Source organism: Diabrotica undecimpunctata, chromosome 8, assembly GCF_040954645.1.
Source record: "Diabrotica undecimpunctata isolate CICGRU chromosome 8, icDiaUnde3, whole genome shotgun sequence".
Classification (NCBI taxonomy): domain Eukaryota; kingdom Metazoa; phylum Arthropoda; class Insecta; order Coleoptera; family Chrysomelidae; genus Diabrotica; species Diabrotica undecimpunctata.
In genome coordinates this window covers 6,515,869-6,537,915 of record NC_092810.1, presented here as the reverse complement: position 1 = coordinate 6,537,915, position 22,047 = coordinate 6,515,869, and the positions used below count along the sequence as shown (strand labels likewise).

Here is a 22,047-nt window from a genome sequence, read left to right as displayed (position 1 = left end):
ACTTTTCCCTGATATTCGTCGGAGTATTTTCATCTCTGTCGTTTCTAGTGGCCGTCTCGTTTTAGATGTGTCAGGTCTTGTCTCCGCCGTGTATGTTAATATAGGTCTAATTGTTGCTTTAAAGATTCTTGTTTTTATGTCTTGTCTTAGGTGTTTGTTCTTCCAGATTGTGTCATTAAGATATCCCGCTCCTTTACTTGCTTTTAAGCTTTGTTGTCGTCCTTCTTCTTCAACATCTCCGTAACTAGTTATATCTATTCCCAGATATCTAAACCTTGCTTTTTGCTTTATTATTTTCCCATCAATTTCGATTTTACATCATAGTGGGTACTTAAATGTTGTCATACATTTGTTTTTTTCTGCTGATATTATCATATTGTCTTTCTTGGCTGTTGTATTAAATATGTGTGTTAATCTTTGGAGCTCGTCTTCTGTCTCGGCGATTAATACGGCGTCGTCTGTATCACATAAAATTTAGATTTCTTTGTTCCCCATTCTGTAGCTATGACCTTTACGTACTGCTTGTATTATTTCGTCGATTATTATATTAAAGAGAAGTGAGCTTAATGAGTTACCCTGTCTCACTCCGCTTTGTACTGGTATATACTGTGTTAGTTTCCATTTATCTTTGCCTGTATTCGATTATGGAAGTAGATGTTTTCGTTGGTTTGTATAATATGTTTTTTTTATACAGTAGGTGTAAGAGGTCTTCGATTTGGATGCGGTCGAAAGCCTTTGTCAGGTCTATAAAACATAGATATGCTGGTTTATTGTACTCAATGGCCTTTTCTGTGATTTGTCTTAGTACAAATACGGCGTCTACGCAGGATCTTCCGGATCTCAATCCTTGTTGTTTATCTGATAAAAAAAGCAGACTGGACAACTTTTACTGAGAGATTGGACAAATGTTTGGGATGGATAACCCCAACACGTGAAAACTACATGAGATTTGTTGGCGCGGTTATCTCTACAGAGATATCGTTACGATATCGTAAAGAGTATGTCCCAGGATGGGATGAAAAATGTGAGAAATTATATCAAGAATACAACGAAAGCCAAGACCGAGAAATTGCGGACGAACTACTGCACAGTTTGGATGCAGCCAGACGACAAAAATGGATGGAAACTGTGGAAAAACTAGACTTTAGTAAATCAAGCAGAAAAGCATGGTCCTTACTTAGAAAACTTGGTAGTAGCAGACACACAACTAGAGATAAAGTACCAATAGTTCCCAACAGAGTGGCCTCCCACATTGTAGCTACCTCAAGAGCACCTAGAGATCGTGACCACACCACCAAAGTAAAGCAAGAACTAAAAATACTGAAGTCTGAATGCCCGCTTACATCTCAATACTCTGAAGCGTTTACTCTAGAAGAAATTAACTCAGCAATATCAGAAGTTAAGTCTGGAAAGGCACCCGGCTTCGATAAAATTCATCCAGAATTTTTACTCCACTGTGGCAAATATGCTAGGAAATGGCTGGTTGATTTCTATACAGATATGATAAAATCAGGGGAAATCCCCCACTCACTAAAAAGGGCCTCCATTATAGCCATATTAAAACCGGGAAAAGCAAATGATCAGCCTCAAAACTACCGACCGATTGCACTGCTGAGCTGTGTCTATAAACTGTTGGAACGATTAATCTACAACAGAATTAGTAATAACATATTTGAATTGATACCTATTGAGCAAGCAGGGTTCAGACCTAACCGCAGCTGCACAGATCAGATCTTATCCCTAACAACACATATTGAAGCAGGTTTTCAAAGAAAGCAAAAAACATCCGTTGCTTTCATTGACCTATCAGCTGCATACGACACCGTCTGGAGACAAGGACTAATCTGCAAACTAATCCGTGCCATCCCGTGTCAAAAGATAACTAGACTCATTGATAGCATGCTCACCGACAGACCTTTCCAAGTCACAATGGGCAACTCAAAAAGTGTCCAAATGAAGCTCAGCAATGGACTGCCACAGAGATCTGTTTTGGCACCCTTACTGTTTAATTTATACATCGCGGACCTACCTAGGACAAATTCGCAGAAATTTGGCTACGCTGACGACTGGGCCATTGCAGCAAGACATAATAACATGGCAGTTACAGAAACAATACTAACGGATGACCTTGCCATTATGGGAGAATACTTTCGCAAATGGAGACTACGGCCTAATGCGACGAAAACCGAAGTGTGCTGTTTCCATCTAAATAATGCTCAAGCCAACAAAAAACTGTCCGTTCACTTTGAAGACAGACTACTAACTCATAACTCAACACCAAAATATCTTGGAGTGACTCTTGGCAGAACTTTAAGTTTTAAAGAACACCTACAAAGAACGGCAGCAAAACTGAAAACGCGAAATAATATAATCCAAAAGCTATGTGGTACCACATGGGGGTCCTCAGCCTCCGTACTCAGATCATCTGCTATCGGACTTGTATACTCGACAGCTGAATATGCTTCCCCAGTATGGCTCAATAGCAAACACACGAAGATTATTGACACCCAATTAAACCAGACAATTCGAATGATTTCAGGTACAATTAGACCAACACCCAACTATTGGCTTCCCATCCTGAGTCACATTCCACCGCCGAAACTACGAAGAAGTCACTCCCTTCTCAGAGAATATCGAAAAATCCAGTCTAACCATCAACTACCCATCCACCATGATAGGCGTGATATCGAAATGAACAGACTGCGCTCCAGATATCCTGTCATGTTAAGGGCCACCTCCTTACATCAGGAACATTTCGACCTCACCAACGCTTGGAGAAGACAATGGGAGCGCGACTCACCACAGGAAGCACAGCAAATGGCCTGTATCGAACAGAAACCGCCAGGCTTTGAACTGACCCGGAGTACATGGACAACGCTAAACAGAATAAGAACAAGAAGCGGTAGATGTGCTGACAGCTTACATAAATGGGGAAAAGCCCCTACTCCGGAGTGTGACTGTGGTGCGCAACGACAGACCGTCCGTCACATTGTTGAAGAATGCCCCCGAAGGCGGTTCCCTGGAGTTTTTGACGAGTTCCTGAATGCGACCGAAAATGTTTTAGACTATATTAATGCATTAGATGCTCGTTTGTAATACTCCATGTAATGTTTTATATTGCTTTTTAAATATGTGTTCTTATTGTATGGCATACGATAAATAAATAAATAAATCTGATAAAGTTGTTAGTTCATTGATTTTGTTGGTTAGGACTTTTGTGCGGTGTTCAGTAGATTTATACCTTTATAATTGTTGTAATCTTCTTTATCTCCTCTCTTAAATATAGGTATCAGTATGCTGTTTCTTCATGTGTCTGGTATCTTGCAGTGCAATATTAGTTGGATTGGTTGGATTGGTTGGAAATTGGTGTATCGGGATAATATTTTTTTGTTCAGTTGTATGGTTCATTCTTCGTAATAGCAATTTTTCAAACAGCTTTGAGATTATGGATAGTAAGGAGATTGGCCTGTATGATGTTATTTTATGGTTATCTTGTCCTACTTTGGGTATCATTATGACCTCTGCAGTTTTCCAGACCTTAAAGATGCATTTATTAAGGTAGTAAGCTTTACTATACCTTTTCTAGGTACATTTTTTAGTATCTTACCATGGATCAGGTATTTGCCAGGTATTTTTTTTTGTATTAATTTTCTTGAATAATTTTGTAGAATTTCTTTTGTAGTAGTCAATTGTATCAAATCAGTATCTACTCGTTCATCGTCTACATGAGTTTCCCCAGGGTTTGATTGAAATATGCTTTCTAAATAATCAGTGAACGCATCTACTTTCTCTTTGGGATTGCTTATATTCTGTTTTTTTTTTTCGTAGAGGAGGTATACTTATATTGAACTGGCTTATTTATCTTTCTGGTCGCCTTCCAGATCGAGTAATCGGTCCATTTATTATTGGTTAGTTCTTTCAGGTACTTACCGATTGATTCGTTTTTAATTTTAGCGATTTCTCTTTTTAGCTGTTGTATGAGCCTGTTTAGCTTATTTTTATTTTCATTTATTCGAGTCCTCTGCCATACCTTCAGAGCTTATCTTTTTTCCTGAATCAACTCTCTAATTTATTTGGGATTTTTCTTGGAATTCTTTCTTTACTGTTTTTCTTTGGATTATGGGTGTATTGTTCCACGCAGTTTGTTGGTTAATTATCATAAATAGCTCAGTTTCTCGTTCCAATTGTTCTATTGTTTAAAGAAATCCATTGAACTCAATTTTCTGATTCATTGTTGATTGGAAGTTTACCCAGTCCGTAAATTTATTGATCAACGCGGGTTTGACTTCAGTGGTAACAATTTGCTCAGTAATCGTTAGTAGAATTGAGGAGTGATCAGATATAAGCTTCTCCACATCCTCTATTTTTAGAAAATTTGTTGCTACACCTCTGGATATGAAAAATGCTAGGAGGTCCGGGATTTTGTTTGCATCACTTGGCCAGTAAGTGGATTTGGCGGTGAAGTGCCATCTACGTTTGTGTCCAGTCACAACATGCTGCTTTTTTTACCTTTAGGTGTTAAGAGCCTGGAGCCCGAACACGTATTTTTTGCATTAAAGTCTGCGCCGACTATGCATATTTTACCCAAAGTTGATAAAAAGTTAGTACAGTCTTCTTTTGAGGTTATGTTTAGGAGGAAAACATGCAGTTGCAATGTTAAGTGTGTATTTCTTAGTTTTAATACTGATAGAAGCACATTGTATTTCTTCAGTTTTAATTTTTCCACATTCTTAGTGGAGAATACTATTTATAAAAGCAACAGCAGCTTCACATTTTACCGAATTTTGTGGATATACGGCATGATAGATTTAATAACCTTGCAGCCTCATAAATGTTTGTCTAGTTAGATGTGTTTCTACAATTAGGTATATCTATTTTCTGTTTTTGTAGCGTTACTAATAACTCTTGATGGTGTTGTAAGAGTCAATTTGTATTTCATTCGAGCATCGTAAGGTGCATTATAGTCTCATTAAGATCGGCTTCTGATGTTTTCAAGTCTGTTCAGCCTTGCAAGTACTTTTTTGCTAAATTCTTTTTGTTTACTCATTTTCTTCATTATTTTTTGCAACATTTCAGTTACTGTATCTGTATTATTTTCTGCTTCTGATTGTGCTATTTGCGCGTAAGATACTCCAGCACTTCTTAAAGTTTGATTTCTATTTTCCATATTTTCTATATTTAGTCTTCTCTTAGGAGCCTTGTTATTTTTATTTTTATTTCTTAGTGTTTGCAGACCTTTTGCAGTGCTATGTTCTCTATAATTAGCAGGATTGTCATATGTTGGAGCTACATTTTTGGGTTTTTTTACACTCTTGGGTTAGATGTTTTTCAATGCATTTGACACATCGTTGTTCCCTTTTGCAGTAATTCTGTGTGTGCCCATATTCCTGGCAGCGCTTGCTTTGGGACAGCAGTTTAGGTTTTCTGAAAGCCTGTATTTATACTCTCAGATGCAATATTTTAGTAATGGCATAGATTTTCATTGGCATAGATCAAAAGATAAAGTAAAAAAGTGGAAGTGGCGTTTTATGTATGATATTTTTATTCTCCTTGTATAATGTCTTATGAATGTTATAGGATCCCATTCTAAATAGTTTATACAACATTGGACAGTACACAAAGAAAACAAAAATTTTAGGAAAATTTTAGGACAATTCAAAAATGACATGACATGCCCCTTTTCTAACTTGGCTGCACTGTACTGAAGACGACCAATAGTCAGAAATACGTATATACGGTTGCCTTCCATCGATATACCTTTTTTGATTTTCTGCTTTGCGAGACATGCCATTACATTTTACTTTTAAACCTTTCATAGATTTATATTCCTGTAAGTTTGTATATATTAACCATTTGTTTGAAAACGTGTAAATAATGTGTAATACCTGGATAATTTCCAAATATATCACACTGCTTTATAAAATAAGCATGAGCAAACGCCTAACTATGTAATTCTACTTGGTGTATAAAAATAAATGTAGATGTTAAATTAGCTAGCAGGTTATAAAAATATTTCTTAGAATGAAAATGTATTTATGTATCTTTTTTTTAAAATCTCTTACTCTATAGTTTTCTTTAAACTTGAGAAAACATATAAATAACGTTATTGTAGTCTACAATGAGTGGGTATATTTTTCCTGTATTCTTGATATCATATTCATTTTCGTAAGGTTTATAACCAATGACGTACTCGGTGCAAAATTTTTTTATGTCTCAAATAAATAAGATTATATATGTTTAATATTTATTTATTTTATTAAATATGGTGCCATTCGTATTAATATGGCACTCTCGAATTACTTTTTTTAGTGCAAGGTTAAATAAGAGACACGACAGTCCATCTCCCTGTCTCAGTCCATTTTTACAATGGAAGGGTCTGGAAAAGTCGTTTTGGATTCTGACTACACTCTCTACGCCTGTGAGTGTAAGTTCCGTTAGTTGAACAAGATGAAGCGGCATTTGAAATTCCACCATAGCCTGTAGAAGTTTTTGTCTGTTGACTGAGTCGTATGCGGCTTTGAAATCCACGAATATGTGGTGGGTGTCGACTCCGAACTCAAGCGTTTTCTCAAGAATCTGCCTGTGAAGATTTGATCCGTTGTGGATTTATTGGATCGGAAACCGCACTGGTAGTTCCCAACTATTTGTTCAGCATAGGGGATCAATCTTCTGTAAAATATTTTATATGCCACGTTAAGTAGGGTGATGCCTCTATAATTATTACACACCATCATATCTCTATCTTTCTCTACTTTCAAAGAGTTCGGCAGGAAGATTGTCTAAACCGGGGGCTTTGTTATTTTTCAGTTTTGAAATGGCTTCTCTAATTTCTTCTTCGGTGGGGGCGGCTCTTGAGCGTTTTCATCCATTTCAGGCAAAGTAATTTCTATTTGATCTTTTTCACGACTGTCGCTAAGCATTTCCTCAAAATGATTCGCCCACCTGTTTAGTATCTGTTCATTGTCAATAATTATGGAACCATCTCTGTCTTTACATGCTGCTATTCTGGGTTTGAATTCTTTTCTGCAGCTCTTTATCTTCTGGTAGAATTTTCGTGAATCTTTTCTATTGTGGTGGTTAACAATCTCGTTTAGAGCATTTTCGTATGGCTCTTTCTTTTTCTTTCTAAACGTCCTTTTTTCTTATCCTCTAAGATTTTTATAGTCTTCCAGGTTTGATCTCGTTCTGCGCTGCTGAAGTCTCTTATATGCTTCATTTTTCTGTTGGTTAATGGATCTACATTCTTCATCAAACCAATCTTCGTTTATTTTAGCCTGGTTAGGTTTTAAAAAGCCTTTAGCCGCTGTATGGATAGCTTCCTTGCCTTTGGTCCAGTGTTCTTCTATACTTAAATTTTCGTCAATTCTTGTCAGCTCTTCATTTAAAATTTTCCTGTACTTATCAGATTTTAGCACATCAGTATTATATTTCGTAGATTTTGTGCTCTGGCCCTTCTTAGCGTTTGATATACAAGCCCTGAGTTTTTTTCTTACAAGGTAGTGGTCAGAGTCCATATTAGCACCTCTACATGCTCTTACATCTAGTACGTCCGAGAAATGTCGACTATTAATTTTGTTTTTCCAATTTTCGATCACGTTTTCCGATTCGATTTCGATTTGTCGTCGTATATGCAATAATGCGACGAATGATGTCCTTCAAGTAGTCAATCGATTCTTGCTCATCGGCGTAGACTAGCTTCTTCACATATCTTCACATAAAATAGTCTAGCAGCGTTAAATCGCACGATATTGGAGGCCAATTCACGGTCAGAAACGTGAAAGTATGCGGTTACCACCCGTTTCCTTCAATAAATCAATCGTGGCACGGGCTGTGTGACATATTGCGCCGTCTTATTGAAATGACAGCTCTTGCACATCATGGTTGATTAATTTAGGAATGAAAAACACACTAATCATGGCCCTATAGCTGTCACCATTGACTAACGTTCCGGCCAGCATCGTTTTTGAAGAAGTACGGTCCAATGATTCCACCACACCATAAAGCACACCAAACAGTCAGTTTTTCCGAATTTAATGGTTTCTCAACATATAGTTGAGGATTATCTTAACTCCAAAAGGGGCAGTTTTGTGTGTTGACATAGCCATTCACCCAAAAGTGAGCTTCATCGCTAAACAAAATTCGCTTATGAAAATTGGAATCAACGGCAATCTCGTTTTGGACACACTCAATGAATCTACGAATCTACGCCTTGCTAGATGATGGTATACCTTTAATTCTTTATGAGTTCGATTTTGTAAGCACGCAAAGAAACATCCTTCTGCAAGATCTTTCATAAAGTGAATAGACACATATCCAATTGATGTGCACGATTGCAGATAGACCGATTCGGGTCTTCCTGTATGCTACGCTCTACAGCAACAACAACTTCTTTTGTACGCACTGTACGACGTGTCTGTGGATGCATATTATCATTTAGACTAAAAGTGGTGCAAATACGTTCCATGGTTAATCGAATTACTTGCTCGGATAGAGTATTTATGTTGACCATAAAATGGACGTAGTGCACGATACGTATTTCGAATAGAACCACAATTTTCAAAATAAATTTGTACAATTTGGAAGCGTTGTTCGGGCGTCAAGTCTTTTCGTGCTGAAATGCCAAACCAAACTTAACATAAATCACTTGACAGCTGTCAAAATGGTCAACAGTTAAAAAAGTGTTACCAACTTACATTTCTGTACCTCTAAATGAACACCCTTTACAAACAAACAAATAATTATTTTAGTATGGAAAATATACTTAAATTTGTATAACGCTATAGAATTGGTTTATATTGAATATACTTTTTTATCTATACACAAATCAACATTCTCCATAATCAAAAAATTTGATGTAGAACTTATTTGAATTATGTTTAACAGCATGTCTTTGATATTGTTGTTGCTTTACGTGACATGCTTTTCCTTTACCACATCACTCCATGTATTTTTGTGTCCCTTTACCACACCACTCTATCTTGTTGTGGTTGTTGCTTAGCACTCTTTTTTTTAAATGGAGTTTTCAATAGTCAAAGAATTAAAGCAAGGAGATTGGTTGGCACCGACGCTATTCTGTCGCTAATCTCCCAACAAATAAATCAATACACAGGGCAAAAGAAAAGAGACTAGAAATAAATATTGAAAAGACAAAAACGCTAATCCAGACAAGAACTACGGAAAACAGATGCAGAGTAGAATTAGAGGACAATATTAAAACTATAAAAAGTTTTGCTGATCTGGTTTCATTAGGCATGGATGAAACAGAAGAACCAGAAATTAAAAAAAAATGATAAAGAGAAACACAGCTTAATTTTTAACCGACCCGATTTTTTTTATACTGCTTTGATAAAATAAGTCGATTTTTTCATCGCTTGTCTTATTAAATTTTGCAATGTTTATTGAACTTTAATTTTTTTTATTTTCTTTACATACATTGGTTTAAAAGTTAAAATTTGGTTCATTTATTCGACTTCACTGTCAGGTCTGAACCTTTTTGTTGCAGGTTGTTTGTCTTCACTTATTAAGTCAGTCTTTCCATACATTAACATATTAATGGGCGATCTTAATGCCAAGGTGGGTCAAGGTAAGGTAGGAGAACAAGTAGGAAAATATGGGCTTGGAAACAGAAATGACAGAGGAGATCGATTGATTCAATTTTGCCAAAGTGAAGACTTCGTAATAACAAATACCTTTTTCAAATTACCTCCTCGACAGTTATATACATGGGCATCTCCACAACATACCAAAGAAAAAATAGTGAGAAATCAAATAGACTACATTATGATAGCAAGGAGGTATCATAATGCTGTTAAATGTACTAAGACGTACCCAGGAGCTGATATAGGCTCAGAGCATAACCCGGTAGTTACTGTGATAGAGGCGAGACCAAAAAAGATTAGAAGACCACACAGAAAGGCACTAGATTTAAATAAACTTAGAAACAAAAATTTACGTCAAGAAACAGGAGAAGAAATAAATGAAAACCTCCGTTCAGTGCAGCAACAAATTAACGATACAAACAACGTTAACCAAAAATTAAAGTATATAAATACAGCTATACAAACGGCAGGAAAGAAACATCTTACAAAAACAACAACAAAGAATAAGGGGTGGATAACACAAGATATACTAGACTTGATGGAACAAAGAAGAAAGATGAAGAATTACCCAGACAAATACAAAGAAATAAATAAACACATAAAAAAGAGAATAAAAGAAGCCAAAGAGGAGTGGATTAAAGAACAATGTGAAAAAATGGAAACCTATGAGAAAAAGTACGATGCGTTTAATATGCACAAAAAAGTAAAAGAGGTAACAGGAAGCATAAAGAAATGCCAAATAGGTAAACTTAAAGACAAAGATGGAAATCTTATTGTAGATCTAGAGAATAAAATAAAAAGATGGACAGAATACCTGAATGAATTATTTGAAGACGATAGAAACAACTTAACTCAGATAATCAATGCAACTGGGCCAGACATATTGAAAGAAGAAGTAGAATACGCAATAAGAAACGCTAAAAATGGAAAAGCAAATGGACCTGATGAAATTCCTACAGAACTGTTGAAGCTTTTGAATGATAAATGCGTAACCATAATATTAAATTTTGCAGCGAGGAGCTAAAACAGTTTCCCCTCCACTTTCCTATGTCGATCTTTCGAAAGTAACTTCGTTTCGAAAGGTTTTAAGTTTCGAAAAATTGGATGAATTTTATAGCCATAAAATTCCATATAAAGTTTAGATTTTCATTCAAAATTTGTGCAAATTTTACTTCTTAATGTTTTTAAACAATGGAGATATAATTAACAAAAAATTGTCGCTAACTTCGTTCCTATTGTTCATAGAAGGTTTATTTTTTTTTTTGTTAAATATGAGTTTTTTTACCAGCTATCTAATGGTTGTACGTACAAGTCTGTATCTTGAAAAATGTAGAAGTTATTTCAATTGTTTATAAGTAAAAAACATTCCCTTTTTTCAAATGTTTATTTTGTAAATAATTTCGATGAAAACTCAATATTCATTTAATTTATGACATAGTATAAGTCTTAAAGAATCCTATGAAATTTGTTAAATGTCTCTAGCATCATTCATAGGGCAAGTTCAATGGTTTAAATAATTATTCCCAGGGATAAACAAATTGAATAACTTTTAAACTATTTGACCGATCGGGGGGAAATTTCGCACAAATTTAAAGGACGGTAATTCCTCAATGTTGAAATGTAGTAATCATTTTATTTTGTTAATAAAAAAATTAATTAAATTTATAAATTAGTGCAAACAAACTGCTTTTTTGCAAATATCTCCGTAAATTATTTATCAATTTTAATTGAAAAAACGGGAAAATAAAGATATTCTTGACATAAAAAAATGACATAAATATTGTTTATTTAAAATATAAGGCAAAAAATTTATAGACAAAAAATCAAATTGTGACCAAAAATTATTGCTTAATAAAACGCAAGGTAAAACTAGGAGTATCTTTTCATCTATTTATCATCTAGTATCCCCCACCTATGTCTTAAAAGCTTCAGATTTTTGCTGCTCCTACATAACCTGTATTTTTTTGGGATTACAGGGTACATTTTTAATTTACCAAGTGCTTTGACGTTGTTTGAGTAGATACTCATTAATATGTTATGATTTATATTAAAGTTATCTTGAATTTACTCGAAAGGTGGCCACTGCACCAGCGTCTCCCCTATGTAATTTAGAAAATCTATTAAAAATATGCTATTGGTCTAAACTAAAATTAGCACTTACCTTCCCTAATCCCGGCAATACCCTGACTTGTCGAGAAGGCACACCCTGGGGAAAGGAAAAGAAAGGATAAAAAATTGTTTGGATAGTTAGTACTATACAAAAACAAGGTAAAAAAATCAAAACAAACCCACTCAAGTTAATGATTGTATCTTCTGGACGAAGATCAAAAAAAATTCCGAGTATCAGCAATTTAAACTTATAATTTTTGAAAAAAATAGACACATACATTGTTAGTAAGAGGAAGAGGATATAGGTGGAACGAAAGAATAGAAACCTGGAAAGTAAAATAAAAAATAACACCAGTCATTGTTTTACCGTATATTGTAAGGTTGATCACAATTAATATATCATATAATCTTCTCAATAACATAAAATAGATATATAAAAGATTAGTTTCTAAAAATTACATTGTCAAAATCATTTTTTGTGGTATAGCATTCGAAAAATAAATTTTATATAGTTCCAAAAGTTATAATATAACAACTACTAAAATCTACCATTAATCTAAAATCAGTGCGAGTATGGTGTGTTTGTTAGTAAAAGTTTAATAAATATATATAAATAATTGTTTTGGTCAAAATAAGATTCATTTGGTGTCAAACATTTGTGAAAAAAATAATAAAATGCATACTTATAACATTTTGAAATATTCCGTTTTCGTCACTCAACCATTTTACCAAAAAAGATTATCAGTGTACAAAAATATTATTTTTTTCCAGTTGCATCATAAATTTCTACAAAATATTTATCAAGATACCTTTGTCAATATGTCAATAACGAATTCTATGTAGCAGTACAGTACGGTTTCTATCTGATATCAAAGAGAGACTGATTCCTTTCCTTCAACTTCTTTTTGTCTTGTTTGATTGTTTGATTCACATATTTTTCCTGGATTTTATCGGTATTTTGTTCACTTTCTTCTGATCAGACCCTGTTTAAATCTAAAATCAATTGAGTCCAGTTATGACGTTCCTTGGCTATGTACCTTTTGCCGAATTCTAATATATCTTCGCTTAATCCCTTACTAACTCTTTGTTTCGTGTAGAAAATTGTTCCTATAAGATACGGTACTAGACCTTTTTGTTCGTATTTATTTCTCCTTTTGTGCTGTTAGTTCTATATTTGACTGATTCCAAGGGATTTTTGATCTGTATCTTCTTCAAATAGATTTTTAATATTTGTTTAACTCTTATATTATGTATAATTCAACCTACAATACTTATTTCAACCAAAATTAGTATAAAGTACTACATCTCAAACACAGTTTTGTTAATGCATATACAAATAAATATCTAAATATTGTAATATAAACCATATTGAAATTTTCGGGAATATCCTTAATAATAATATAATATTTCCTAATATTTACACCCTGTATCAATAGTGTTTCTGGTCAATTATAAGGCGGGGTTATCTTGTAGAACTAACACTGGACATTTAAAAAATGAAACTGAACAATCCCGTTGATGTATCTTACAGTACAATTAGAATATTTTTTAGTTTAAGAACTACAATATGCTAAAAATATCTCCTAAAATCTATGTTGCTTTTACTACATTATTTACTGTTTTTTTTTCCTATTTAAAACACTAAGAATATTCCCGATTTTAAAAGAATATATTATTAAGGTTACAAGCAGAAACTCAAGAGGCCTTAGACACGGTAGGAGTAGTGTCTGTAGGTAGTGCCTCCGGGCAATCGGCCGGATGTAGTCGAGCTATAGCTGGAGCTGTAACCTCCAGGACCATCGCCTCTGGAGCGGCTGGACCGTTCCGAAGAATAGCTGTAACCACCAGGGCCTCCAGTGGAAGATCTGGAAACGCTCTCGGTGGTAGAATAAGAACGAGAGTGGGGATCGCCGTAACCGGAGCGATTAGAAGAGTCGGAAGAATAGGAGTAAGAATAGACTTGCTCTGCAGATTTGCGGGTACGTTCTGGGTAATCCGTCACCACATAATGTCTTGGAGTCTGGGGAAAAAGAAGAAGAATGATAATGTGAGGAGAAAAGTGGTAGCAGGAGTAGTAGTTTTATAAAGTTAGTACAAGTTTGTCTTATAATATTATATCTATTAAACCACACTTTATTATTTTAATAAACTTTCATCTATAACATGTTTTACTTTTTATGCAATTATATTTTTTATAAATAGGTATATCATATGTTAGTTTGTATTGATTTATGTTCTAACTATAGATTTTTATTTATTAAAAATACTAATTTCTTATTGTGTATAGAAAGTTGACTTTTGATAAGATAGATTATTACTAAAATTCGTTAATATCATTTGTGTTAATTTGGCATTACAATCCTCAAACAGTGCTCTAAAGCTTAAAGCTCAATATATGACGAAGAATTAAATTACTTTGGTTTACAGTCGCCACGATATCAAATGGACGATATCGAAATCTCAATAAACGAAATAAAACTAGCCCTAAGCACTAGTTACTGATGCAATCAAAATCGGAGACACTTACCTACTTAAGAAAATAAAAAGCCTTTTTAACATGTACCTTTTGGACAGCAATATACCCGACAAATAGCACAATCCTGTGGAAATTCTATTGTACACAAAAGGAGATCCCCATAAAGTCTTCTTAGTCACCTACACAAACTTCTTACAAGAATAGTAACGAATCGTCTTGACAAAAAACATGATTTCTGCCAGCCAATACAGCAAACGGAATTTCGTACAGGATTTAGAACAAATAATCACCTACAGAGCATAAAAACGGTTATAGAAAAGACTATCAAACACAATCGACCACTCGTTCTGGCTTTTGTAGATTTCCATAAAGCTTTGACACGGTAAAATTTGACAAAATCCTGGAAGCACTACAAGCATGCCGCATTGACTACCGATATACAAGGTTTATTTGCAATACATACAAGAACGCAGCTACGTTGGTAAAACTACATAAAAACTCGGATTATATACCAATCAGCAGAGGAGTCCGATAAGGTGATACCATATTGCCTAAACTGTTTACCGCAGTACTGGAATATGCTTGTATAAAACTTAACTGGGAAAAGAAAGGCCTGAACATTTACGGCATGACAAGATTAACAAATTCGCAGACGACATAGTTTTGTTCTCGGAAAACCTCAAGGAGATATGTACAACGCTACATGAACTTCAGTTAGTGTGTGCCAGTGTAGGTCTTAAAAAAAATCTCCAAAACAAAATTCATAACAAACCTAGTACCTAGTAGCGGAAATATCAATATTGGAGACAACGAAGTAGAGCTGGTGGAAAGATACGTATACCTTGGTCACAAAATAAAGATCACAAGAGACAACCAAACATGCGAACTATGAAGAAAAATAAACCTGTAATTTCCCGAATTGAAGTAGAGGAAGAACCCCTACTCGTTGGACTGACGATCTTAAGAAAATGTCAAGAAGTTGGATGAAAAGTGCTCAAGATAGATCACAATGAAAAAAATGAGGAACGCCTACGTCCAGCAGTGGACGCAAAGGGCTGGGTGATAATGATGACAGTCGTCACGATAGATGGCACCTTTGTAAACCGTCACTTTAGCAGGAAAATATGCAGATACGTATTTTCTGTGCCTGGTTTTAAGTTTGGACATACACGGCAATGTCGGTCTTGAGATAACATGCTGGTTATTAGAACTTCGAATAAAGATACTGACAAAGTGTGACTGACGTATAAGGGACATAAGCTGTTTGACATCCGTCTAAGCTATAGAAAACTTTTCTAAAATGTTTAATGTGGTTGATTCTAACAACTTTAGTGTATGTATGGCAACTTGGAACTGTTCTCCATATCTTTTTGCCTGAGATCTTTGTTTGCACCGGTAATTACCAGCTGATAATTTATTTGTTTAGGTTAAGTTAGGTGGAGGACGTCAGGGGGCACCGTATCACAAAAACTATTCACTAATCTGACTGAAGAGTATAAACATAACCGGAGAAAAGCTTGCCTAAGATCTTTGTTTGCACCGGTAATTACCAGCTGATAATTTATTTGTTTAGGTTAAGTTAGGTGGCGTACGTCAGGGGGCACCGTATGACAAAAACTATTCACTAATCTGACTGAAGAGTATAAACATAACCGGAGAAAAGCTTGCCTAAGATCTTTGTTTGCACCGGTAATTACCAGCTGATAATTTATTTGTTTAGGTTAAGTTAGGTGGGGTACGTCAGGGGGCACCGTATCACAGAAACTATTCACTAATCTGACTGAAGAGTATAAACATAAACGGAGAAAAGCTTGTCTTGCTTGTTCGGTACGGCATTTTATTTCTTGTTGAGGATCCCATTGGTCATTCATCATCATTCCCAAGTATTTAAATGTTTTCACTTGATCGATTGGAGCATTATCTACTTGCAGTTGTATTCTTAAAAGTGCGTTTTTTCTTATTGCCATTCATTTAGTTTTTCCAGCATTTATCTTCAAGCCATATATTTTTCCTACGGTGTTTATTTTATTTAACATCAACTGCATATCATATTCGTTGTCTGTTATTATCGCGGTGTCGTCGGCGTAACGAATGTTATTATCTGGAACCCGTTTACCTTTATTCTACACTCAGAGCCTTCCAGTGCCTCTGCAAAAATGTTCTCCACATAGAAATTGAAGATTATAGGAGACAAAATACACCCCTGTCGCACCCCTCTTAAAATATCAAATTCTTCTGTGTTGATTGATTTGTTCAGTCTCGCTCGTGCTTTTTGATTCCAATAGAGACATAAAAATTCTCAAATGTTCTCTTTAATGGCATTGTCTATGGAGTAGAAAGCCTCCATGGAAAGTTACTGTCGAACATAGCAAGAAAAATAATCTTCTTTGGCCACATTATGAGCAAGAGAGTCCCTTGACGTAAGGATCTGTTCTGGTCGATCAATCGTAGAGGATGGACTGGCCTATCACCAACGGATCTATTCTGAACTGCTGTAAATTGAATATAATGGGCAAAGTGGTCCAACATCATAAAAATATGGGGACCTTTAGAAAAGGATCGATCAGTAAAGGACAAACATAAAGGACAAGCAGCTTTATTAAAATAAAGACGGCAATAACGAACTTCTCGGGAATAGTATATGAAACATGGAAGTAGAAAACTGAAGCCTTACAAAGCAAATCACAGCTAATGTTCCAAAAAACGACGGAGTACGATGTCGCAAATACACAAATATCGAAGGACTCCTGCGGAAACGGCTTACGTGAAGCAGGAAGAAACATAAAGAAATAGAGAAGGCGTATAATCAAGCTGAAAAACGTATGTAAATTGATTGTAATGCGATTCTTTCCTGAATACCGCCTGTAAGTTGAATTTTTTAAATATGTCTTCAAAATTCTTAGAATCCAACGAAATATGCTCACTGTACTATTTAAAATTGAATAAATTATTGTATTTTGATGAACTTTATATCTATATACAATATTACTACAATTTAACTATCATTTTTTGGCTAACGAATAAGCCATAAACCAATCGTTGTTACACTTACCTACTTAAAACCGTTTTTATTTATAAAATCATGATCAAAACAAAGCATTTCATGTATATTATTTTAAATACTATAAAAACAGTCATTAATTAGCCCCACAAAAACAAAATTTTCTATTGTTTGGAATGTTTTCCTACTTATTGCGACTTGGCAAATTCCTGAAGCAGTGAAATTCAAAACTACATCGAATCCCAAAATAAATCTACATTTGCTTTTTCAGAATATCAAAAATAAACTGGTTTTTTCAGCTCATATTTAAAACTGGGTCGTTGCCAGAAGTATTAAAGTGCGTGGCTGAAGATGCATAACTTTTATTTGAATTGAGTGATCTACGAGGTGTTGGCTTGAGTGGCTTTGCATAATTTTAAATTAAATATATATCATTGTGATAAAATACAGAGTGGGTCACTGAAAATAGTATACTCTGATATTTGGGAATAATTTCATTAGACATACACTTCAATGGAGGATTCGGGCGTCCACAATTTTACTCGCTAACTTTCGCGAAAATTGTCATAAAATGGCATTCAAATAATAGCAAGAGACTTTAATACCAAAGTCAGAAGAGAGAATATATTTTCGACCACCAAAAAGAGAGCCTACACGTAGAATCTAATGATAACGGTCTCAGAATCATAAACTTTTCGATGTCTAACAACACGGTAATAGCTGGAACACGATTTCCCCATAAAGATATACATAAGGGAGAAAAATCTCCTGATAATAAAACGATTAACCAAATAGATCATACAATGATCGATGCAAGATACTGCTCTAACTTATTAGATGTTAGGTCTTTTAGAGGAGAAAACATAGATAGTGATCACTATTTAGTTAAAGCACGATTTAAAGAGAGAATATCCAATTTAAGAAAGAAGATCGGGAAAAGGAGGGAAACAATCTAAATTAATAAACTAAAAGATCTCGACATTGCAAATGTATACCAAGAAAAGATCAAATAAGTACAGAAAAATCAGAAGAACGAGAAGACAACCAACTATGGGCAAATCGGTTGAAATATTGGATAAAACCAAATCAGAAAAAAAAAATCATTGGTTTGACCATGAGTGCGAAATGGCCACAAATAGAAAGAACGCAGCATATCAAAAAACCATCGACGCAGGTTGTATACTGAGAAAAAAGAAGAGTATAGAGGTCTTAGAAGAGAGGAAAAACGTATCTGTCGACGTAAGGAGAGGGAATAATAACAGGACACTCCCAATGCTACAAATACTACAAATCCTTAAATAATAGCCGTCGAGAATTTAAACCACGATTAAAAATTTGTAAAGACACTAACGGTGAAATTCTATATGATAAAAACTCAGCTCTTAATAGATAGGTACAACATTTCAGCGAATATCTAAATATAAACGATTTTGAAGGAGGTTACAACATAAAAAATCAACAAAATCTACAACGTCAACTACACAGACAATAAAGCCCCAGGAATCGATGAAATATGTTCGGAAATGTATAAAAAAAAGGTGGTAAACAACTTGTTGCAGCAATCCATAAACTAATAGTACTTATATGGCAGAATGAATTGGTACCAGAAGAGTGACTAAAGGGAATAATATGTCGATAAACGACTTTTAAACATCGAATAAAAACAAACAATATGGATGAGATGAACCGATTGGTTCCAGATTGTTCTTTAGGAACTGCTGTTAAAGCTAAAATCGTTAGCCATATAAAATAAACTACAAAAAGCAGGCTTTACACCAACCAGAACTGAAGTAAGAATCATGTCCTTTAATTTAGCTCAGCGATTAGGAATCCCAAATAAATTTAATGTAGAAGAAAGTTAATTTTTAAATTCATCTAGTACAAGAGTTACACATTGTCTACTTTTAGGTAAAGCTGGTAAAAAATGGTTAGAACTCTTTTTGAAACGAAGACCTGAAATTTCAATTATAAAAGCTGAGAACACCTCAATTGCACGAGCTTTAGGAATGTCCAAAGAAACAGTCAATAACTACTTTTCTAATCTTGAGAGAATTATGACCGAATATAATTTTTATACTCAACCTACACACATATTTAATACTGACGAAACAGGATTACAACTAAATACTAGAGCCGGTCAAGTTCTAGCAGAAAAAGGTTCAAAATGTGTTCCTAGCGTAAGCTCTGGGGAAAAAGGTGAAACGATCAGTGTAATAGCTTGCTGTAGTGCAGAATGGATTTTCTTGTCCCCATATTGCATTTTTAAGGGGAAAAATAAAAAAGACGAGTGGCATTATGGTATGCCACCGGGTTCCAAGATTAGGATGTCGGAAAAATCAGCATACGTTAACAGTGACATTTTCTTAGAATGGTTACAAACATACTTTTTTCCGAAAAAGCCTCCAGGTAAAACCTTATTAATATTATATGGTCACACATCCAATACGACCAACCTGGATCTACTAGAATTTGCAGACCAAAACGAAATAATTTTATTTTGTTTGCCATCCCACACAACACATTACCTACAGCCTCTGGATCGTGCTTTTTTTAAGTCACTTAAAAGCAACTTTTATGCTAAATGCCGTTTTACGGCACAGAATAACACAAACAGGGTTCTAAAACGCCTTCAGTTTGGTAAACTCTTAGGTCCAGATCCTAGTGGCCCATCTCACCTCCACAATTGAGGAGAGATGGACCGATGATGTGCCAGTGCATTATATTTTTTTTTAGGTTTAAGAATTATAATTTCGAGTTTTTACTTATACCAAAACAAATACCAATGTTAAGCTATGTTATACAATTTTTTTATTCTGATGTTTATTTAATAAAAAAACAGGCTTTAGTTTTCTAAAAGGTGGTCCATCTCTCCTTCCTTTACCCTACTTAATGTCGGGATAGTATTCTGAGGTTTTTTTCTTGTTTTTTTTTCCTCATGATTTACTATAGAATTACTAACAGGAGAACTCTTACTGTCATCATTTTAACTGGTTGTCTTTTTGAAGACGAATCACATTCTATGAGTTTTTTTATGGTTATTCTCAAGTTAATGTGAATTTTATGTAATCGAATCAATTCTCTTACATTAAAGTCGTCCCAGTTACAATATTTATTGACTTTAACAAAGCTCATGAAAAATGGGGTCATGAAAAAAGATGCATATGCAAAAGATAGAGATTAATTTACCGTTTGTTAGACAATCTTCAGTAATGGAGAGAACATCTGAAGAAGTCTGTTGTTTTGTGAAGCTTTTCAAAGAATTTGAGGTCATTTTTATGCTTCAAATGTATCTTAGTACCACTAGTTTTACTTTAAACTTAAAACTTTCAATAACACCTTAATATTTCCGCTGATGATCGAACCCGGACATCTCAAGTGGTGTTCAAGCATCCCACCCTTTAAATATTTCTACCCTTGTTTTCTAATGGATGATTATGCATTACCTACATCTTTTAAACTGCCCTGTATATTATTTTTAACCTTATACTTTTGAGTAGTATTATTGCATTGTGTAGCAATATGTAATACGACATGTAATTTCTTAAAAAATAAAAGATTTGAAGGAAAAAGACAGTCGAGATTTGATTTCATGTACAGTGCGTCTGTATATCCGCCTTATACGTATTTCGCCCTAAAAGGGCTCTTCAGAGACGGCTATTCACAGTTGAACGTGAAAATAAATCTTTTCTGTCTTAGGAAGCAACTCTGACATGGCTTTGTATAGACGCAAATAGCGACATCTGATATTAAAATCCGTAAACTAATTTTCGAGAAAATTTGGTTTCGAAAATTAGTTTACGGATTTTAATAAAAGATTTCTTTAGAATATATCCAATACCTTGACTTTTTTTATTTATTTCATAAAATGTGGTTTAATAGAAATATCCTAAAATACCTTACCTTATTGCTTGCTGGAAGCGTAGCCTCTGATGACACCTAATGAGGATATGGGGTGGATAGGTTTGTTAATAGATGTTTGAGTTTTGTATGTGTATATTTTTTCATGCATAGAATGCCTACTCTACCTTGATTCCAGTAAAATCAACAAAAATCGTTTTTAAAAATATTTATTGGTGAATGTAAGGTATGTATAAACGGTTAACAAAATATATCTATGATCTATTAAAAAAATAAGCGTTACTCGGCTTTTATCACAAAAAAAGCGTTAGGATTTCTATTCAAAATGCATGGTTATTCCACAAAGTATAATTGTGAGGTGTGCTATCAATATTGGACAAAATTTGCAATTGCTAAGAAAAATAAAAAAGCATTATTGCACTATTTTGACATTTAGTTCAATTTATTTTGGTGTTTTTGTATATTTATTTGAAACAAATCAAAGTTGAAATGTAGTTTCTGTTGTTCATAGTAATTATTACCAGAAGAACTCGGTCAGCACTTGAAATGAAGGTGCCTAGGAGTTTATGTTTAATTGGTATAATTTATAGTACAGTACGACAAGTGAGAAGTGTCTTGTTATGCTAAATTTTACATTATTATAACATAATTAATTTCTTCTCTGACCATGAATCGGAAGATATCGACCTCCTAATGTCCAATTCACTGCAGTGTTGTCAATTATTTAAATATTTATTTAAAGCGGAACTTAATAAAATTCTCGATCCTTTGAGATAAAAGATGGACTCAGACAAGGGAATGCCCTAGCTTTCCTTCTATTTAACATTGCCTTGGAAAAGGCAGTCCGAGACACACGAATTAGAGACAGGTACTATTTACAATAGATCGATACAAATCTTATTTATAATAGGGCATAGAAAGCGAGATGTTGTGCAAGATTTCCCAGAATTTGAACCGGCGGCGAAACAGGTCGATCTAGTCATCAACGAAGACAAAACCAAGTA

At 34.5% G+C, this 22,047-nt stretch overlaps 1 protein-coding gene across 6 annotated transcripts in view; it reads right to left on the bottom strand.

Moving 5' to 3' along the window:
• LOC140449211 (uncharacterized) overlaps window positions 1–22,047 on the bottom strand; it is a 335,545-nt gene that overhangs the window by 269,861 nt on the left and 43,637 nt on the right. For all 6 annotated transcript variants that reach the window (XM_072542383.1, XM_072542381.1, XM_072542380.1 and 3 more), the window contains exon 2: window positions 11,761–11,805. In XM_072542383.1, the coding sequence (XP_072398484.1) occupies window positions 11,761–11,805 (45 nt within the window). The remainder of the gene's footprint in view (window positions 1–11,760; window positions 11,806–22,047) is intronic.